A 21,978-nucleotide genomic window follows, 5' to 3' on the forward strand; every position below is an offset into this window, starting at 1 on the left:
GCTGAGTGCGGCTTTAAACAATAACAACAAAAAACTATTCTAACCCGTATCTTCACGGGTGTGACGTTTGCCTGGTTCGATCGTGACTTTAATCTTTTGACCCCATGTGCATGTTTATGAATAAGTCAGACTGACATGCCAAGTCACGTGAACCAGTAATCGATGACGCTTCCCATGAGGTTAATTCCTAGGACTATTTATCTTGCATCTCACTGTATTGATGTTGCTGACAATAGATTGACGGTGTATCGTAACAAATAGTATGGCCTCCAGCAGACGCGTGTCAGCGGAAGGTACGTTAAAAAATATCCATTCTTTTGTATTATTTTATAGATGGGTGACTGGGTGCAAGTTTAACTTTGAGAGGTTCTTACATGTGCTGTATCGATGTTTCCCGTTAGTCGCATTTTGCGAGAAGCATAGTCGCCTTTTACAGCTAGCATGGGTTGTATCCGGATCTTCACGGGTCTATAAGTGAGTGAGTGAGTTGGGTCTAACGCCGCTTTGCACAGTATTCCTGTTATATCACGGCGTGTCAGCTTAATGTGGGTGGAACCCCCGATATGATGCAGGTCTCAGACGCTTACTCCTAAACCCACGAACGCGGGTATGGTGCTGACAAACCAAGAAACATAATGTGGGCGAAGCGGGATTCCAACCCACGATCATAGGTTTCTGGCGCACCCAAGGTACGCAACTCTGCACGGCGAACTGCGGCGCCTCATACGACTGGGCCACCGGTGTCCACTTAGAAATGATCAAACATTTAGAAAGTGTCAAGAAAGTGATCAATTGTGTTCATTTAAACAAGCATATGATAATAACACGTCCCATTTTAATTCTGGAATCCCAATAGTCCAGAAACTCAACGGTCTTTGCCCAGTCACGGTCAAAGGTATTTACAAAATTAAACATGCTGTGTTCATGGGAACATACTAAGGACATTTTATAGCGATATTGAAATATTTGGGCGAGAAAAAGGTTTGGCCCATTGGCGAGAATATGTTCCTTCACTTAAAACTCATGTTTTTGTTTCGCAAATGCATAAATGTCTTTCTTTCAAGTATCATGACACAAATTGTTACTCATTTTAACTTAACTCAACGATTTTACAGCGATATTAAAATATTTCGCCCATGGGCGAGAAAAGTTTGGCCCATGGGCGAGAATATTTTCTTTTCCTCAAAACTCATGTTTTTGTTTCGCAAACACATAAATGTATTCCTTCAAGTATCATGACATATAATTTAACTCATTTCAACTTAATTCAACTATTTTACGGCGTTATTGAAATATTTCGCCCTGGACGAGAAAGTTTGGCCCATGGGCGAGAATATTTTCCTTTGCTCAACAGTTTTAGGTCGCAAATACATAAAGGTGTGTCTACAAGCTTGACACATGATTCAACTCATTTTAACTTAATTCAACTAATTTGTGGTGTTATTAAAATATTTCGCCTGTGTTTTCGTCAGTGACTAATTGTTTGCAAAGTATATTGTATCAGGTGAAATATACTTTATTTTAGATAATTACATTACTGTTTAAAAAGGGCCTTTGGTTGGATGTTTCCTTATAAAACTTTTACAAATTTCACATTTTGTCATATTGTAACGATCTTGAATGAACCCGGCCTTAACTCTCAAAACGTTTTGATAGTTTATGATACGATTTCAGGCGCGTGTACTCCAACTCATTGGCTTTTTTCCACAACATTATAGTTTAGTTAGTCTCTTTTTCATTTCCCATTTTATGTCTCGTTGATACATGACACTGGGTAATTAAGTGACACCAGGTATGCAATATACAGGTACACGTGCGATTATTTTAATGGAAAAAACCCGATTCGTCTTTCATTGCATAACGTCTGGCTGAATATCTCACATTCTAACGAAATCTCGAAATAATTATTTAATTATATGCGGTGTTGAACTGACCAATGGAAATTATGTTAAAAGGCGATTGAGGAAAACCTGAGTGAATATTATGACGTGAAAGCAACTTTTAAATGGATTTCCACTTTTAGTATGAAAATATGAAATTTAGTAGTTAAAAAACCCAGCCTTCTTGTGGTAATTCTCATTCATATTTTCGTTAATATGTGGATATATTAAGACACAAGGACACAAAAAGTTTATGAAAGATGAATTAGTGCCTTGATATATTCAACGAGATGTGTATCATCGTTTAATGGGGCATTCAGTAAAAGTATGTTTGGAGACGATATCAAAGGCGCCGCACAGTGTCATCCGGTGAACAACCAACCCATCCTGTCAGTAAGACTAAAGTAATCGGTACACAAATAGCTTTGATGTGATGTCAGTGTGGAAGGAGTTTGAATTACGTCCGCCACTGGCCACAGAAATCCTCAAAGTATAGTATCAATCAACAAGGTCAATGCCGTACTAGTAACCAAGTGACTCACGTAACAACGGCTGTCAATCTGTCTGCTACAGCTACCATACCACCATCCCTGTCACAACAGGCATATTAACAGCTTATTCAAATATTAATTTAAAAAGTTCGTTAACAGACTAGCGCATATCGTATAAAACAAGTATTTGTCACAAAGTGACGAAATGTCCCCCGCCTGTATATACACCATAGTACCAAATATGAAGACAATCCAGCGATTAGTTCTTGAGATATCGCGGCAACACCGTTTTCCAACTCCAAAAGCAGATTTGCCTGCTGTGACCTTGAAAATGGGGTCAAGGTCACCAAAACCGACTGGTGTATGAGGAGTCTGTATTTACACCATAGTTCCAAATATGAAGGCAATCCAGTGTTTAGTTCTTGAGATATCGCGGCAACACCGTTTTCCAACTCCAAAAGCAGATTTGCCTGCTGTGACCTTGAAAATGGGGTCAAGGTCACCAAAACCGACTGATGTCTGCGGAGTCTGTATTTACACCATAGTTCCAAATATGAAGACAATCCAGTGTTTAGTTCTTGAGATATCGCGGCAACAAACAGGTGGGACGTACGGACGTACAGACTTACGGACGGACGTACGGACGGTCGTGAATACTATAACCCCCGCTTCGCGCTTTCGCGCGGCGGGGGACAATAAACCTGCAACAGTACGTCAACTGGAAAATCAACTGGATGTTACATTCCTTATATCACCTGACGGCCCCGTTTGTGAAAATATGCACTAGACATAAGATTTAAAGACTAATAAAATCAATTTTATGACCGCGTAGACCATAAAACCGAATAAAATATGTCTTGGTATCATCTCTTGTGTTTTAGATGATGGTAATGACCTGAAATGTTATTACGTTAGATTAGGAGAAACATTAAAGTGTTTTATAATACTTGGGAACATGAGCAATAAAATGTAGCAACATAAATATGCATGGAATGGAATAGGGAAAATGATGAAAACAAATTGAAATGGATATAGTGTAAATATTGAGCTTTTGAACATTTTTTTCTTCATTTTTTCTTCCTTAGTATGTTCCCATGAACATAGCATGTTTAATTTTGTAAATACCTTTGACCGAGTCTCTGGACTATTGGGATTCCAGAATTAAAATGGGACGTGTTTAATATATTCATTTAAATGAGAATAAAGACAATTTTAAACTTTGATATTTCCATGAGGTCCAAAGAGCTCTCATCTTCAAGACCTCATGCAAAGTTATGTCCCGTATGTACAATTAGGCGATAAACCAACTGTGTTTTTTTAAATATTAATTTAGAGTTTCGAACCCCGATTCGAAACCTGTAAATTTCATTTGAACGCGAACGCGACAGCATGAGTTCAAAAGTATACACCACTATTATCATGTTACATGAATGAGTGAGTTTGATTTTCATCCGCCTTTAGCAATATATCAAGGAATATCACGGCGGGGGACACCAGAAATGGGCTTCACACAGTGTACCCATGTCGAGAATCTAACCTAAGTCTTCGGCGTGACGAGCTACCGGCTTTAAGCACAAGCCCGACCGCCCCTTATTTTGTTACAAAGATGTGTTAAGTAGTCCTTCGTTACGATATCCGTCTGAAATATATTGTCACACTTGCCTCGCATAATCTAGAAACCGCAAAACGTTATTTGTTATTCGATATAATTACACACATTGTTGTTGTTGTTACATTGTTGTAATATTCGTTCTCGGTAGTGCGGTCTAACGTAGATTCGATACCTCTGTCGGGCCAATCAGAAGGCAGGACTCTAACCTGTCACTGCATTATATGATTTACTTCTATTCCACGTGCAGCAAACGGTTCCCTGTCCGTCAGTAACCAAGACAACGACACCACGCTTCCAGACTCGTATCCCTCATTCTTCCAGAAGTACACATCTCGCAGATGGAGCATCGGTTACATGATGGTGTTGGCCTTCGTGCTCGTCCAGTCTCTGGAGAACTGCATGTCATTCGCGCTCGTCTGTATGACAAGGGAGATTACTCTGGAACCGGATTTCAACCACAGTGTCATTACGTCGCGAGAAATGTATCCTAATGTTTGGAATATCACCATGTCATCCAACATGTCATCAAATGGCGGCAAGGTATGTCGGACGCTCTACCACAAGACCACGGAGGCGGTCTCTTAAAACAGGGGATGACCGGGTCGGTGTAGGTATAATGTCTGAATAGGTTATTCATGTAAAACTGCTACTTGACTACCTCTGAATAGCGCACGCACGCACGCACGCACGCACGCACGAACGCACACACACACACTCACGTGCTTACAACGACGTTCAACCCTAATTCACCTGACCTCATCTGAACTCAGACTGATTCATCAATCCGATCAAAGCATTCTTTAGAACGGAAGAATAGTCCATATTCCTGTTTGTGCATTAAAAGCCATTAATGTCTGCTGTATGGGTTTGCGCTGTTTTTAGCATCAATATTCCAGCACTATCACAGCGGCGACACCAGAAATGAGATGAACACATTGTACGCTTGCCCCAGAATTTAGAAATACTTGGCCTTGTGAAACTGAACTACTCCGACCATAGACCAAAGCAGAACTTTCACTCACGCATGTATATAACCAATTACTCTATCACGATGACGCTGCTACCTGTCAATCAATGAACAGAGGCATATAATAAACACTTCGTCTCGTTAATCTACCGCACAACGCCATATCACAAGTAGGCTATGGTGACAGACTATGCCGAAATACGATTGTTCTTTTCATTCTATTTCCAGACAATTCCAGGAGAATTCAGTTACACGAGCGCGATGCAAGGACTCTTCATCTCCTCCCCATTCTATGCCGGCATTATTTCACCAATATTCGGCAGTTTGGCGTCTCGGAGATTTGGACCAAAGAGAGTTATCTTTTTTTGCATGCTACTAGGGGGCGCTATGGAAGTTCTTGTACCCTTATCTGCACGTACCAAGGACTATCTGGTCGTCATTTGTAGGATAATTATGGGATTTGCATTAGTAAGTGACCAGTAGTCTTTGGTGATACTTACACGATTGTTTCAGAATTATTTTTGCATTGTCAGCTGTAGAGACATGATAGTGTCACAAAAATAGTACCCATACTTTCAAATATCAGAGAACAAATAACTACAAACATGAAAATATTAATATACCTGCTTCTTTTGATTAAATATCTAACCAGTGATTAAACGTTAAAACAAATATTTTGTATTATTGGGATTTTTATCGAAAATAATATATTGACTCAGGTAATGCTTGAAAAAATAGTTGTTTTTACAACAATAAACATATTTGGGGTCATAGTTTTATATTTAAAAAATATCTGGTTTAACAACTGTAGCGAAAAAATATCTGGCATTAATACATCCTAAATTCGACTACAAATCAACAACTCATAAATATACTTTTCACAGAACATGATATTGCCGGCGTCTCTTGACATCTGGCTCTACTGGTCCCCTGCACGGGAGAAGGCACAAATGGTTACATACTCGTTTGCAGGTAGCACCAAATGTCATTCAAAACATATCATTATTTGTTTGTTTACTGTTTAACGCCGCACCGACAATATTCCAGCTGTATGACGACGGTCTATATAAGTATAATCGAGTCTAGTCCAGACAATCCTGGAAAAAATATTATTTTTCCTAAATTAATTTTAACATTTTTCTTTTCCATATTTCTATCAGTATCTTAAAGGGTGAAAATACCAAAATAAGACATTCGTGACCCCAACCGAAGTGAAGCTATGATCAAATAAAGATTCTCCATTCCCGATTCATCCCGATAGATTAAGCAGATTATTGCAATCAAATTAGGGCCCAGTGTCCCGAGAAAACGTAAATAAATAAATAAATAAATAAATAAATAAATAAATAAATAAATAAATAATGAACTCGTATCGGTACCATGTCAAGTATACTTTAACGAATTCTGCTTGTCTGGAATAATGGATATCTCGACATGTGTTCGAGTTAACAGGAATCGTTTTGCTTGATTTGTAGTTCAGCAAACACAAAATAACTCGTCTCGTATAGATTATGATAATTCAATTATAAATCAGATCTTAGTGCTCGTTAACGATATACCTAAGATGTTGGAGCGATCGTGGGCTCGAATCCTGGTTTCGATCTGATAATGTTTCTTGGTTTGTTAGCATCATACCCATACTCGTGGATTTCACAAGAGCGGCCCCGTGAAAATCCGAGGTAGAATAGGTCTTCAGCAACTCATTCTTGTCGTAAAAGGCGATTATGCTTGTAAAAGGCGATTAACGGGAACGGGTGGTCAGACTCGATGACTTGGTTGATGCATGTCATCGTATCTCAATTGCGTGGATCGAAGCTCATGACATCAATCACTGGATTGCCTGGTCGAATATTTACAGACAGCCGTAATACAGCTAAATAAAAAAATTGCTGACTGCGGCGTTAAACAAGAAACATACAAACAAACAAATCACAACAGCAGTAAGTCTTAGATGGGTCTATCCTCCTACATCAAGCTGACGCACCGTTATATATACCACTTCACTTTTGATAGGGATATTTATTTATCCTAATATGTCAAGTGTCTATTTAAATTGAATGATATATCTGATTATCCCTCAAAAGTTGTGTAGTATGTAACTGAAAAGCGGCGTTGGCCTGTAAGATAATCTTTGGATTTGTTTTGACAACAAACTGTTCATAAACGTAGACTGGTTTTCATTACACTGATATTATTATTTACTGCAATATATTAACCATATTTATTAATTTCAGGCTTCAACTTGGCAAACATAGTCACCTTCCTGATTTGCGGGTTTCTCTGCGTCATTCCAATTGACAATGGTTGGCCGTTTATATTTTATGTGTTTGGTAAGCGCAATATCTTTCCGTGATATGATAACAATAACAATAATGTATTTGTTCTGCCAAATCACCACATGTTTTTTATGGAAACAATATTAGTTGTGATGTTTTAATTATGTTTTACCCTATGTTAAGATATCCTTTTCAAGAAACAAATTCAACCATTGACTTAAGAGTTACTGAATGTTGTTCGCAAGTCAGACAAACCTGGGATTGATAGTGTGAGCACCTCACTGTAGTTCGTGTACGATGACACGCAATCATCAACGTCCCGAGTGCTGCGGACCTAATCTAACCCGATTACGTCATTGATTAAGAAACAATGACCTACATCTATTTTCTATGTGTTACTAGATTAACCCGTGATCCGGGTGAGAATTGGCCTTCAGCAACCCATGCTTGAGGCGACTAACGGGATCGGGTGGTCCGACTCGCTGAATTGGTTGAGGGCATCGTTTCATAGTTGCGTATACCGATGCTCATGATGTCAATCACTGGGATTGTCTGGTCCAGACTCGATTTTTCACAAACCACCGTCATGTTGCTGAAATATTTCTGAGTACAGCGTGAAATAGCAAACAAACAAGGTATTTATATTACTGAATACTGTATTTCCTTCTTATCGACAGGTGGATGTGCGGTGATCTGGTGTCTGGCATGGCTTGCTATAGCATACGACAAACCGGAACTCCACCCAAGTATATCACCCGAAGAAAAGTCTTACATTTTTCAACACAGGACCAATATGGACAATGATCGTAAGGTGTGTTATTCAGGTGACACCCTGGCCTGTTTTAGCTAATAGCTATTTCAACTGTTGATTTAAAGATGCCAGGTTGTTAAATTTAGCTCCGTAATTAGAATGAGTGGATCGGCATGGGTTGAACCGGTAACATCGTAAAGTCAAAGTATGTCAACGTACGTACGGAAAACGTCGTATATAAAACCAATATTATTTTACTCGCATATATAAGAGGCATAAACAGTACAAATCAAAGCTATGAAGTAAGCACTAACATAAAGTTATCAACACGACAGAAAACGAAAATGACACTCGATTTCTGTCTTATTTGTTTATGGTAATGAATTGCCACGCATACTTTAAATATTGTAGCGATCGCAAAACTGCATTGTGTAACCAACAATTATTCAAGTCAATATTTCATTAGCTTCTGCGGTGATTCGGCCTAACTGTTTCAGTCAAAGGTGGGTATTGTGATCAATCAAAACGAGTATTACCAAAGTTATAATGTACTCTTTGAAAGTCTTGGGGATACTCGGAAGTGGTTAAAAATTCCAAAATTGTATATATTAGTATATTATATATTAGTAATAGTTGAACGAATTGGGAACACTTTAAAACCGTAAGTGAAGTATGACAACAGATGTCATGATCGCCAACGATCTTGAAGGACGAAAGGGTTAAGATGGGAAATTTCAAAGATGACGATTTGGATCAGTATTGCGTGATACCACCATTTACTGAGTATGAGTTTCTTATCACAGACTGTGAAACATTGAAGTATTGGCCATTGCACGTCTGCCAGTTTCCAGCATGTCCTATGATCCCCTATTTTTTTAAAGAGTATATAAATGTTCACCTCCACCCTAACAGAGTGAGTGAGTATGCAATATTCCAGCAATATCACGGTGGGGGACACCAGAAATGGGCTTCACACATTGTACCCATGTCGGGAATCGAACCTGGGTCTTCGGCGTGACGAGCGAACGCTTTAACCACTAGGCTACCCGACCGCCCCCCACCCTAACAGAATACTACACACTAAAGCTGTTATTTTTTTTCAAGTTAGAAACCGACCAAGCGGAATATACATTCAGAATATTTTACTTCAAACATATACAAACGTATTACTCTGAAAGAAAGACCTGAACACTTTATATTTTCACATTCAGTCAGAACATCCCGAGCGAACGATTTCTAGTTTAATTTTAAATAAATTAGTTTTTTTCTGTATTTCTTGAACAAATGATCTGTTTAAAAAGTCACAACACCCTACTACAACATCATCCCGACGACGTCCACTGTTGACGTCTAGCTCTTGCCACCTGTTTTCAGGACAGACATATCCCATGGAAGAGCATGGTCTCCAGTGTACCAGTGTGGGCCTACTGGGCTGTCATGTTCTTCCATGCGTGGAACAGCAGCGTCCTCTTCAGTTATCTCCCCACGTACATGGCCACAGTGCTAAATTTTGATGTTGAACAGGTAAGTAAGAGACCTACCCTAGAACTTAATCAATATTTTTTTTTACTATTATTTCATTTTTTATTACAATATACTGGCTATACAGCTTTCTCTGACACGAAACGTTTCAAAATGTAGTAGTCCGCAGCAAATTCTGCCGCCTCTAGTTTAAAAAAAAGTATTTTTAAAAACACTATAAATAAGGACTGGCTATACTGCTTTTTCTGACAATTTTTTTTATAAATGTACAAGTCTGCAGCCAATTGTTGTAACCTAGTGGTTGAAGCGTTGGCAACTCAACCAACACTCTTCACCATCTTCACCATCACCACCATCACCACCACCATCCCCATGATCACCACCACCATCACCACCACCACCACCACCACCATCCCCATGATCACCACCACCATCACCACCACCACCATCCCCATGATCACCACCACCACCACCACCACCCCCATGATCACCACCAGCATCACCACCAGCATCCCCATGATCACTACCACCACCACCACCACCATCCCCATCATCACTACCATCACCTCCACCACCACCACCAGCATCCCCATGATCACCACCACCACCACCAGCATCCCCATGATCACCACCACCATCACCACCAGCATCCCCATGATCACTACCACCACCACCACCACCACCCCCATGATCACCACCACCACCACCATCCCCATGATCACCACCACCACCCCCATGATCACCACCACCACCACCACCCCCCCCCATGATCACCACCACCACCACCATCCCCATGATCACCACCACCACCACCCCCATGATCACCACCACCACCACCGCCACCCCCATGATCACCACCACCACCACCACCATCCCCATGATCACCACCACCACCACCACCCCCCCCCCCATGATCACCACCACCACCACCACCACCACCATCCCCATGATCACCACCACCACCCCCCCCCCATGATCACCGACACCACCACCACCACCACCATCCCCATGATCACCACCACCACCACCCCCATGATCACCACCACCACCACCACCACCCCCATGATCACCACAACCATCACCAACACCATCACCACCACCATCCCCATGATCACCACCACCATCACCGCCACCACCACCACGATCACCACCACCACGATCACCATCACCTCCACCATCCCCATGATCACCACCACCATCACCTCCATCATCCCCATGATCACCACCACCATCACCATCAGCATCCCCATGATCACCACCACCATCACCACCACCTCCACCATCCCCATGATCACCACCACCATCACCTCCATCATCCCCATGATCACCACCACCACCACCACCCCCCCCCATGATCACCACCACCACCACCATCCCCATGATCACCACCACCACCACCCCCATGATCACCACCACCACCACCGCCACCCCCATGATCACCACCACCACCACCACCATCCCCATGATCACCACCACCACCACCACCCCCCCCCCCCATGATCACCACCACCACCACCACCACCACCATCCCCATGATCACCACCACCACCCCCCCCCATGATCACCGACACCACCACCACCACCACCATCCCCATGATCACCACCACCACCACCCCCATGATCACCACCACCACCACCACCACCCCCATGATCACCACAACCATCACCAACACCATCACCACCACCATCCCCATGATCACCACCACCATCACCGCCACCACCACCACGATCACCACCACCACGATCACCATCACCTCCACCATCCCCATGATCACCACCACCATCACCTCCATCATCCCCATGATCACCACCACCATCACCATCAGCATCCCCATGATCACCACCACCATCACCACCACCTCCACCATCCCCATGATCACCACCACCATCACCTCCATCATCCCCATGATCACCATCACCACCACCACCACCATCCCCATGATCACCACCACCATCACCACCACCACCACCATCCCCATGATCACCACCACCACCACCACCACCACCATCCCCATGATCACTACCGCCACCATGATCACCACCATCACCACCACCACCATCCCCATGATCACCACCAGCATCACCACCACCACCATCCCCATGATCACCACCGCCACCATGATCACCACCACCACCACCATCCCCATGATCACCACCACCATCACCACCACCACCACCATCCCCATGATCACCACCGCCACCATGATCACCACCACCACCACCATCCCCATGATCACCATCCCCATGATCACCACCACCATCACCATCCCCATGATCACCACCACCCCCACCATGATCACCACCACCCCCACCACCACCATCCCCATGATCACCACCACCATCACCACCACCACCACCACCACGATCACCACCACCACGATCACCACCACCATCACCACCACCATCACCTCCACCATCCCCATGATCACCACCACCATCACCCCCACCACCCCCATGATCACCACCACCATCACCTCCACCATCCCAATTATCACAACCACCATCACCTCCACCACCCCCATGATCACCACCACCATCACCATCAGCATCCCCATGATCACCACCACCACCACCACCATCCCCATGATCACCACCACCATCACCACCACCAGCATCCCCATGATCACCACGACCACCACCACCACCACCACCAACATCCCCATGATCACCACCACCATCACCACCACCATCACCTCCACCATCCCCATGATCACTACCACCATCACCACCACCATCCCCATGATAACTACCACCATCACCACCACCATCCCCATGATCACCACCACCACCACCATACCCATGATCACCACCACCATCACCACCACCACCCCCATGATCACCACCACCATCCCCATGATCACTACCACCATCACCACCACCACCCCCATGATCACCACCACCACCACCATCATCACCGCCAGCATCCCCATGATCACTACCACCATCACCACCAGCATCCCCATGATCACTACCACCATCACCACCACCATCCCCATGATCACTACCACCACCACCATCACAACCAGCATCCCCATGATCACTACCACCACCACCACCCCCATGATCACCACACCATCACCTTCACCATCCCCATGATCACTACCACCATCACCACCACCATCCCCATGATCACTACCACCATCACCACCACCACCCCCATGATCACCACCACCATGACCTGCACCGCCTCCATGATCACTTCCACCATCCCCATGATCACCACCACCATCACCTCCACCATCCCCATGATCACCACCACTATCACCTCCACCATCCCCATGATCACCACCACCATCACCTCCACCATCCCCATGATCACCACCACTATCACCTCCACCATCCCCATGATCACCACCACCATCACCTCCACCATCCCCATGATCACCACCACCATCACCTCCACCATCCCCATGATCACCACCACCATCACCACCACCATCCCCATGATCACCACCAGCATCCCCATGATCACCACCACCATCACCTCCACCATCCCCATGATCACCACCACCACCACCACCACCACCATGATCACCACCACCACCCCCATGATCACCACCACCACCACCCCCATGATCACCACCACCATCACCTCCACCATCCCCATGATCACCACCACCACCACCACCATCCCCATGATCACCACCACATCCACCACCACCCCCATGATCACCACCACCCCCATGATCACCACCACCATCACATCCACCATCCCCATGATCACCACCACCATCACCACAAGCATCCCCATGATCACTACCACCACCACCACCACCCCCATGATCACCACCACCACCACCACCATCCCCATGATCACCACCACAATCACCACCACCACCTCCATGATCACCACCACGATCACCTCCACCATCCCCATGATCACTACCACCACCACCACCACCACCCCCATGATCACCACCACCACCACCACCACCATCCCCATGATCACTACCACCGTCACCTCCACAACCCACATGATCATCACCACCACCACCACCCCCATGACCACCACCACCACCACCACCGTCACCACCACCATCACATCCTCACATCACCACCACCATGATCACCTCCACCATCACCACTACCATCACCCCCTTCATCACCACCATCACCTCCACCACCCCCATGATCATCACCACCACCACCCCCATGATCACCACCAACACCACCATCCCCATGATCTCTACCACCATCACCACCACCATCACCTCCACCATCACAACCATCACCACCATCACCTCCACACATCACCACCACCATGATCACCTCCACCACCACCATGATCACCATCACCTCCACCATCACCATGACCACCTCCACCACCACCATGATCACCATCACCTCCACCATCACCACTACCATCACCCCCTTCACCACCATGATCACCATCCCCACCATCACCTCCACGATCACCACTACCATCACCCCCACCATCACCATGACCACCGCCAGCACCACCATGATCACCATCACGTCCACCATCACCTCCACCACCATGATCACCGACACCACCACCACCACCATGATCACCTCCACCATCACCAACACCACCAACAACAACAACATCACTGCTACCACGACTTCCATCAACAACAACACCACCATCACCACCACCACCACAACCATCACCACTACCATCACCTCCACCACCACCGCCATCACCACTACCAAAACCTCCACCACCACCACCATCACCACAACCACTACCATCATCACCACCACCACCATCATCACCACCACCATCACCACCACCACTACCATCACCACCAACATCACCATCATCCACAACCACCATACTCACCACCACAACTACCACCATAATCACCACCACTACCATCACCTCAACTAACACAACCACCACTGCTACCACCACCATCACGACCACCACTGCTACCACCAAAACCGTCGTCACCACCTCCAGCACCATCACCACTACTACTTCCACCACCACTACCATCATCACCTCCACCACAACAGCAACCACAACAACCATGACAACCACATCTCTACCTTAAGACAAGAAGTATTAGAAACCCAAAAATGGTAGAACATCGTGTTTTATAACGTTTCTCTTGACTCCTAGGACATCACCACCACCTCCACCATCCCCATGATCACCACCACCATCACCTCCATCATCCCCATGATCACCATCACCACCACCACCACCATCCCCATGATCACCACCACCATCACCACCACCACCACCATCCCCATGATCACCACCACCACCACCACCACCACCATCCCCATGATCACTACCGCCACCTTGATCACCACCATCACCACCACCACCATCCCCATGATCACCACCAGCATCACCACCACCACCATCCCCATGATCACCACCGCCACCATGATCACCACCACCACCACCATCCCCATGATCACCACCACCACCACCACCACCATCACCACCACCACCACCATCCCCATGATCACCACCGCCACCATGATCACCACCACCACCACCATCCCCATGATCACCATCCCCATGATCACCACCACCATCACCATCCCCATGATCACCACCACCCCCACCATGATCACCACCACCCCCACCATGATCACCACCACCCCCACCACCACCATCCCCATGATCACCACCACCATCACCACCACCACCACCACCACGATCACCACCACCACGATCACCACCACCATCACCACCACCATCACCACCACCATCCCCATGATCACCACCACCATCACCTCCACCATCCAAATTATCACAACCACCATCACCTCCACCACCCCCATGATCACCACCACCATCACCATCAGCATCCCCATGATCACCACCACCACCACCAGCATCCCCATGATCACCACCACCATCACCACCACCAGCATCCCCATGATCACCACGACCACCACCACCACCATGATCACCACCACCACCACCACCAACATCCCCATGATCACCACCACCATCACCACCACCATCACCTCCACCATCCCCATGATCACTACCACCATCACCACCACCATCCCCATGATAACTACCACCATCACCACCACCATCCCCATGATCACCACCACCACCACCATCCCCATGATCACCACCACCATCACCACCACCACCCCCATGATCACCACCACCATCACCTCCACCATCCCCATGATCACTACCACCATCACCACCACCACCCCCATGATCACCACCACCACCACCATCATCACCGCCAGCATCCCCATGATCACCACCAGCATCATCACCACCACCACCACCCCCATGATCACCACCACCACCACCACCGTCACCACCACCATCACATCACCACCACCATGATCACCTCCACCATCACCACTACCATCACCCCCTTCATCACCACCATCACCTCCACCACCCCCATGATCATCACCACCACCACCCCCATGATCACCACCAACACCACCATCCCCATGATCTCTACCACCACCACCACCACCATCACCTCCACCATCACAACCATCACCACCATCACCTCCACACATCACCACCACCATGATCACCTCCACCACCACCATGATCACCATCACCTCCACCATCACCATGACCACCTCCACCACCACCATGATCACCATCACCTCCACCATCACCACTACCATCACCCCCTTCACCACCATGATCACCATCCCCACCATCACCTCCACGATCACCACTACCATCACCCCCACCATCACCATGACCACCGCCAGCACCACCATGATCACCATCACGTCCACCATCACCTCCACCACCATGATCACCGACACCACCACCACCACCATGATCACCTCCACCATCACCAACACCACCAACAACAACAACATCACTGCTACCACGACTTCCATCAACAACAACACCACCATCACCACCACCACCACAACCATCACCACTACCATCACCTCCACCACCACCGCCATCACCACTACCAAAACCTCCACCACCACCACCATCACCACAACCACTACCATCATCACCACCACCACCATCATCACCACCACCATCACCACCACCACTACCATCACCACCAACATCACCATCATCCACAACCACCATACTCACCACCACAACTACCACCATAATCACCACCACTACCATCACCTCAACTAACACAACCACCACTGCTACCACCACCATCACGACCACCACTGCTACCACCAAAACCGTCGTCACCACCTCCAGCACCATCACCACTACTACTTCCACCACCACTACCATCATCACCTCCACCACAACAGCAACCACAACAACCATGACAACCACATCTCTACCTTAAGACAAGAAGTATTAGAAACCCAAAAATGGTAGAACATCGTGTTTTATAACGTTTCTCTTGACTCCTAGGACTTGTATTTGTTCCTCTTTTCTTATGTACTGATGCACAAATGATGCATGATCTTTTCAGAATGGTGCCCTCTCCTCACTTCCATACGTAACACGGGTCATGGGCACCGTGGGGTGGAGCATCATCTCAATACAGCTGATGAAGGTCATCTCAATGACCCACACAAGGAAGCTGATACAGACAATAGGTGCGAGGATCCACGTGTTGTATGCCAGTTATAAAATAAGGTCTCCAACAAGTGACCACTGATTTGTCTGACCCAGTCTCGATTATTTAGAGGCATGTCGTGATCATTTGATAAAGCTAGAATACAGCTGATTATGACATAAAACAATATTCACTCACAGAACAAAATTTATTTCACATGTATATTCATATATTCAGGCTCAAGAGCACCAGAAACATATTTTGGGGTTCGAATCCCGGTTCACCGTGACTATGTTTGTATTTTCTATATTACCACACCTGTATTCGTGGGTTTCACCGAGATGGCAAACATCAAAGACCTGCATAAGTGAGTGAGTTGGGTTTAATGCCGCTTTGAACGGCATTCCAGTTATATCAAAGCGTGTCAGCTTAATGTGGGAGAAAATCCCCAAAGGATGCAGGTCTAAGACGTTTACCCCACATTGGTGTAACCCACGAGCACGGGTATTGTGTCGGCCAACGAGAACCGAACCCACAATCAAAGGTATCTGGCTTGCCCAAGGGACGCAAATCTGCACAGCGAATTGTTGCGAGTAAGACGACTGTGCCACTCGTGCCCCACCTGCATAAGGTATCCATCCATATCAAGCGGACACACCGTCAAAGCGTTAAACCAATCTCACTCACTCTCATGCATTCAGGGGATAACACGTTTGTTTGTTGAAGGTTACACAGTGTCGGCTGCACTTACCATTGGTCTTTGTTTCCTGGAGGACGGCCAAGAATACATCGCTGTTGCCATGTTCGCATTGACCACGCCCTTCACGGCTGCCGCAGTCAGTGCGGCTATAGTAAGCCCTGTGGACCTTGCCCCACAGTAAGTATCAATGAATGATTTGTGTTTTCACGCAGTCAGCGATATTGCAACTGTATCTCACCTTACATTAAAAACCTAGCTTCTGCCTGGTTAAGAAATGGGTAATTTAATCCATGCAGCTCGCTCATGAAGCCCGCCCATATACCCCGCTGAGAAATCAATCGGAACCAACCTTAGGTAATTTGCTTAGCTCGCATAAGTATTGTTGCGCTGAAATGAACAAATGTTTATTCGAATCGATTAGGTAAGGGGAAGTTACTCGGTTCGTTCTTATCATCTGCTAGCTGTTAAATGGTTGAATCAAATCGTTTTACTCAGTGAAACTTCGGACATATATTCCGGGTCAGTGTGAATGAATGAATGCCGGTGAGTTGTCAACTGATCCCTAGGGGTATGTGGTGTGATGGACCCTCAGTATGAGCCTGTGTACCCCTCGCATGACGGCTATATCACACGATATACCTCTCGGTTGACAACTTATAATACCCCATACCACCGTTGGGCCCTCACTGGTAATCCATGATCAGTTGATCCAACTCACAACACGCGTTTGACACAAGTAGGCAGTGCACAGAATTTGGGCAAATGAATGAGTAAATATAAACAATCATGCTCTCTGGGATAGAAAATGTATTCCATTTTCACAGCAAATGAATTCCCTTCACTGTCACGAAACTTTTGCCATCTATGCACGGATACTTCACACCTGCACGTACTATTATGTGCTATTGAACTCGCCACTCGCCACTTCACCATGGTACTGCTTATCGCGGACCACCCGATACCCCCTTCTTTATAATGGTACGCGCCAGTGGGTGGACCACATACATAGTCATACGGGGTTAATTGTCAGGTTACAACTCTTATGTTATATAATGGAGTGAGTGAGTGAGGTGGGTTTAACGCCGCTTTTAACAGTAAGTTATATCACGGCGTCTCAGCTTAATGTGGGAGGGAAAGCCCGCAGGTCTCAGACGTTTTCCACTTTGGTGAAACCCACGAGCACGGGTATGGTGCTGACAAACCTAAAAACATAACGTTGGCGAAGAGGGATTCGAAACCCCCAATCATAGGTTTTTGTCGTGCCGAAGAGACGCAACTCTGCACAGCGAGGTAATACAATGGAGAAATCACGAGAATCTATTGATTCCTGAAGTGGAATCAACGATCCCCATCTGGCGCCAACAGTTTCCAATGATTTCTGACATAAATCATGTTGATACAAAATGTAAAAAGTGCCATATTGGTCACCCGTCATCGGGACGTGCATTTCTAGTATGCACATTTTTTTCCTCAGATACGCTTCCGTCATGACGTCAGCCGGCATGGCCATTTCTCAGATGGCAATGTCAACAGCACCAGTAGTTGTGTCCTACATTATCCCAGAGGTAATATCACAGTGTCTATAGTAGTGTCCTACATGATCCCAGAGGTAATATCACAATGTCTACAGCACCAGTAGTGGTGTCCTTCATGATCCCAGAGGTGATATCACAGTGTCTATAGTAGTGTCCTACATGATTCCAGAGGTAATATCACAATGTCTACAGCACCAGTAGTGGTGTCCTTCATGATCCCAGAGGTAATATCACAGTGTCTATAGTAGTGTCCTACATGATCCCAGAGGTAATATCACAGTGTCTATAGTAGTGTCCTACATGATCCCTGAGGTAATATCACAATGTCAACAGCACCAGTAATAGTGTCCTACATTATCCCAGAGGTAATATCACAATGTCTACAGCACCATTAGTGGTGTCCTACATGATCCCAGAGGTAATATCACAATGTCTATAGTAGTGTCCTACATGATCCCAGAGGTAATATCACAGTGTCTATAGTAGTGTCCTACATGATCCCAGAGGTAAGATCACAGTGTCTATAGTAGTGTCCTACATGATCCCAGAGGTAATATCACAATGTCTATAGTAGTGTCCTACATGATCCCAGAGGTAATATCACAGTGTCTATAGTAGTGTCCTACATGATCCCAGAGGTAATATCACAATGTCAACAGCACCAGTAGTGGTGTCCTACATGATCCCAGAGGTAATATCACAATGTCAACAGCACCAGTAATAGTGTCCTACATTATCCCAGAGGTAATATCACAATGTCTACAGCATCAGTAGTGGTGTCCTACATGATCCCAGAGGTAATATCACAATGTCAACAGCACCAGTAGTAGTGTCCTACATTATACCAGAGGTAATATCACAATGTCTACAGCACCAGTAGTGGTGTCCTACATTATCCCAGAGGTAATATCACAATGTCTATAGCACCAGTAGCGGTGTCCTACATTGTCCCTGAGGTAATGTCACAATGTCTATAGCACCAGTAGTGGTTTTCTACATGATCCCAGAGGTAATATCACAATGTCTATAGCACCAGTAGTGGTGTCCTACATGATCCCAGAGGTAATGTCACAATGTCTATAGCACCAGTAGTAGTGTCCTACATTGTCCCAGAGGTAATATCACAATGTCTATAGCACCAGTAGTAGTGTCCTAAATGATCCCAGAGGTAATGTCACAATATCAACAGCACCAGTGGTAGTGTCCTACATGATCCCAGAGGTAATATCACAATGTCTATTGCACCAGTAGTAGTGTCCTACATTGTCCCAGAGGTAATATCACAATGTCTATAGCACCAGTAGTAGTGTCCTACATGATCCCAGAGGTAATATCACAATGTCTATTGCACCAGTAGTAGTGTCCTACATTGTCCCAGAGGTAATATCACAATGGCTATAGCTCCAGTAGCAGTGTCTAACATGATCCAAGAGGTAATATCACAATGTCTATAGCAATGCCCTACATAATCCCAGAGGTAAAATAACTCGACTCGATTAGCTACAAACCGTTATCTTAAATAGACGGCGTAAACATCAAACAAACACTATTCTAAATGTTTGAGCTATGGCCAAGATGATGACCCCTGTAGCTGAAATATTGTTTGGCATAACACCAGTCTCTCTGATGAAGTTTATTAAACTCTTAGAGATTGGGAATTACAGTGAGGCGAAGTGAAATGGGGTTTAAGGTAGCATTAATGATCATTTCACTCATTATGGGGATGTGCATGCACGTGTGTGAATGTGGCTGCTTGTTCTAGTTCGAACTTTTAACGTGTTTTGGTATGACGCTACCAGGGTATCAAACCCCCGGCCTTCCGCTCTCCGGGCAGACGAGGCGGTCGGGTCCTGGTTATGGAGGTGAGGTGAAATTTGGTTTAACGTCGCGTCCAAGATTATTGCACTTATATAGCGACGTGCATGTACGTGTGTGTGTGGCTGCTTGTACTAGCCCGGACTGATGCCAATTTATAGTGCTAGCTCACTGAGATATCATGCCGCAGTTTAGCATGAATACCCCATTCAGACACAGTATACTGACTCCGAGCCGACCAGTCCTTGTTTTAGCCCCTTAATGCCGAGCGCCAGTCAGGGTAACAACAAGAACCATCTTTTAACGTCTTTTGGTATAACGCAGCCGGGGATCGAACCCCGGACCTTCCGCTCTCCGGGTGGACGCTCTACCACTAGACCACGGAGGCGGCCCCTGGTTATGGAGGCTGCTATAAATGTTGTAGAAGATAAAGATTCAGACAAAGCAATTAATCATTTGGTGACGTAAACATTGGGTGATGTGGCATGGAACAATATTCATGTCTTCTTCTTAATTCATTTTCAGAAGACCAGGGACCAGTGGACTTCGGTCTTTTATATGAACGCCGCCGTGTTTTTTATCGGGGCCTTAACGTATCTCATATTTGGCAGCGGAGAGATCCAACCATGGGCAGACAACTCTGTCGACATGAATGACGTTGAAGTACCCAGGTCCAGGAAGCAGAGTGAAGTAAACGCAGGGTACATCAACGACGCGGACGAGATGTCAAAGATGTGATGTGTGGCTTGTGTGATAGCAGTGTGAGGGATTCAACACAGACATTCTTTTCTTCAAAAAGGAGGCCCCCCAAATCGGTTCACTTTTTCAGGACATCCAGCAAAGCCAGCAAACAGTATATCCTCATTTTGATTGAATCTACTGGGACGAATTCAGCATTTGAAAATATAAACCTATCATCTATCAGAAACAGAAATAGCCTTCATTTGTCCCACTCCAACGATCGAACCAAACAACCTTACGCCAATAAAATTAAGTAATAATCAGT

General features: G+C 45.9%; 1 protein-coding gene across 1 annotated transcript; it reads left to right on the plus strand.

The window, feature by feature from the left end:
- Nucleotides 1-262: 262 nt before the first annotated feature.
- LOC139472012 (uncharacterized transporter slc-17.2-like) lies at nt 263-21,710 on the plus strand. The gene is made up of 11 exons (XM_071254520.1): nt 263-293; nt 4,231-4,523; nt 5,179-5,418; nt 5,835-5,922; nt 7,185-7,280; nt 7,904-8,037; nt 9,352-9,501; nt 16,836-16,962; nt 17,649-17,799; nt 19,097-19,187; nt 21,498-21,710. The coding sequence occupies exons 1-11, from the start codon at nt 263-265 to the stop codon at nt 21,708-21,710; spliced, it is 1,614 nt and encodes a 537-aa protein (XP_071110621.1).
- Nucleotides 21,711-21,978: the final 268 nt, after the last annotated feature.

This window comes from Haliotis cracherodii, unplaced genomic scaffold (assembly GCF_022045235.1).
Source record: "Haliotis cracherodii isolate W230 unplaced genomic scaffold, xgHalCrac1.p SCAF_23, whole genome shotgun sequence".
NCBI classification, from domain to species: domain Eukaryota; kingdom Metazoa; phylum Mollusca; class Gastropoda; order Lepetellida; family Haliotidae; genus Haliotis; species Haliotis cracherodii.

What these genes read in the sequence shown, in the direction of transcription:
- LOC139472012 (XM_071254520.1), top strand. Translation starts at nt 263, where the DNA reads ATGGCCTCCAGCAGACGCGTGTCAGCGGAAG. An exon ending in CCTGTGGACCTTGCCCCACA is followed by an intron (nt 17,800 to 19,096) that starts GTAAGTATCAAT and finishes TTTTTTCCTCAG; the next exon opens with ATACGCTTCCGTCATGACGT. An exon ending in TGTCCTACATTATCCCAGAG is followed by an intron (nt 19,188 to 21,497) that starts GTAATATCACAG and finishes ATTCATTTTCAG; the next exon opens with AAGACCAGGGACCAGTGGAC.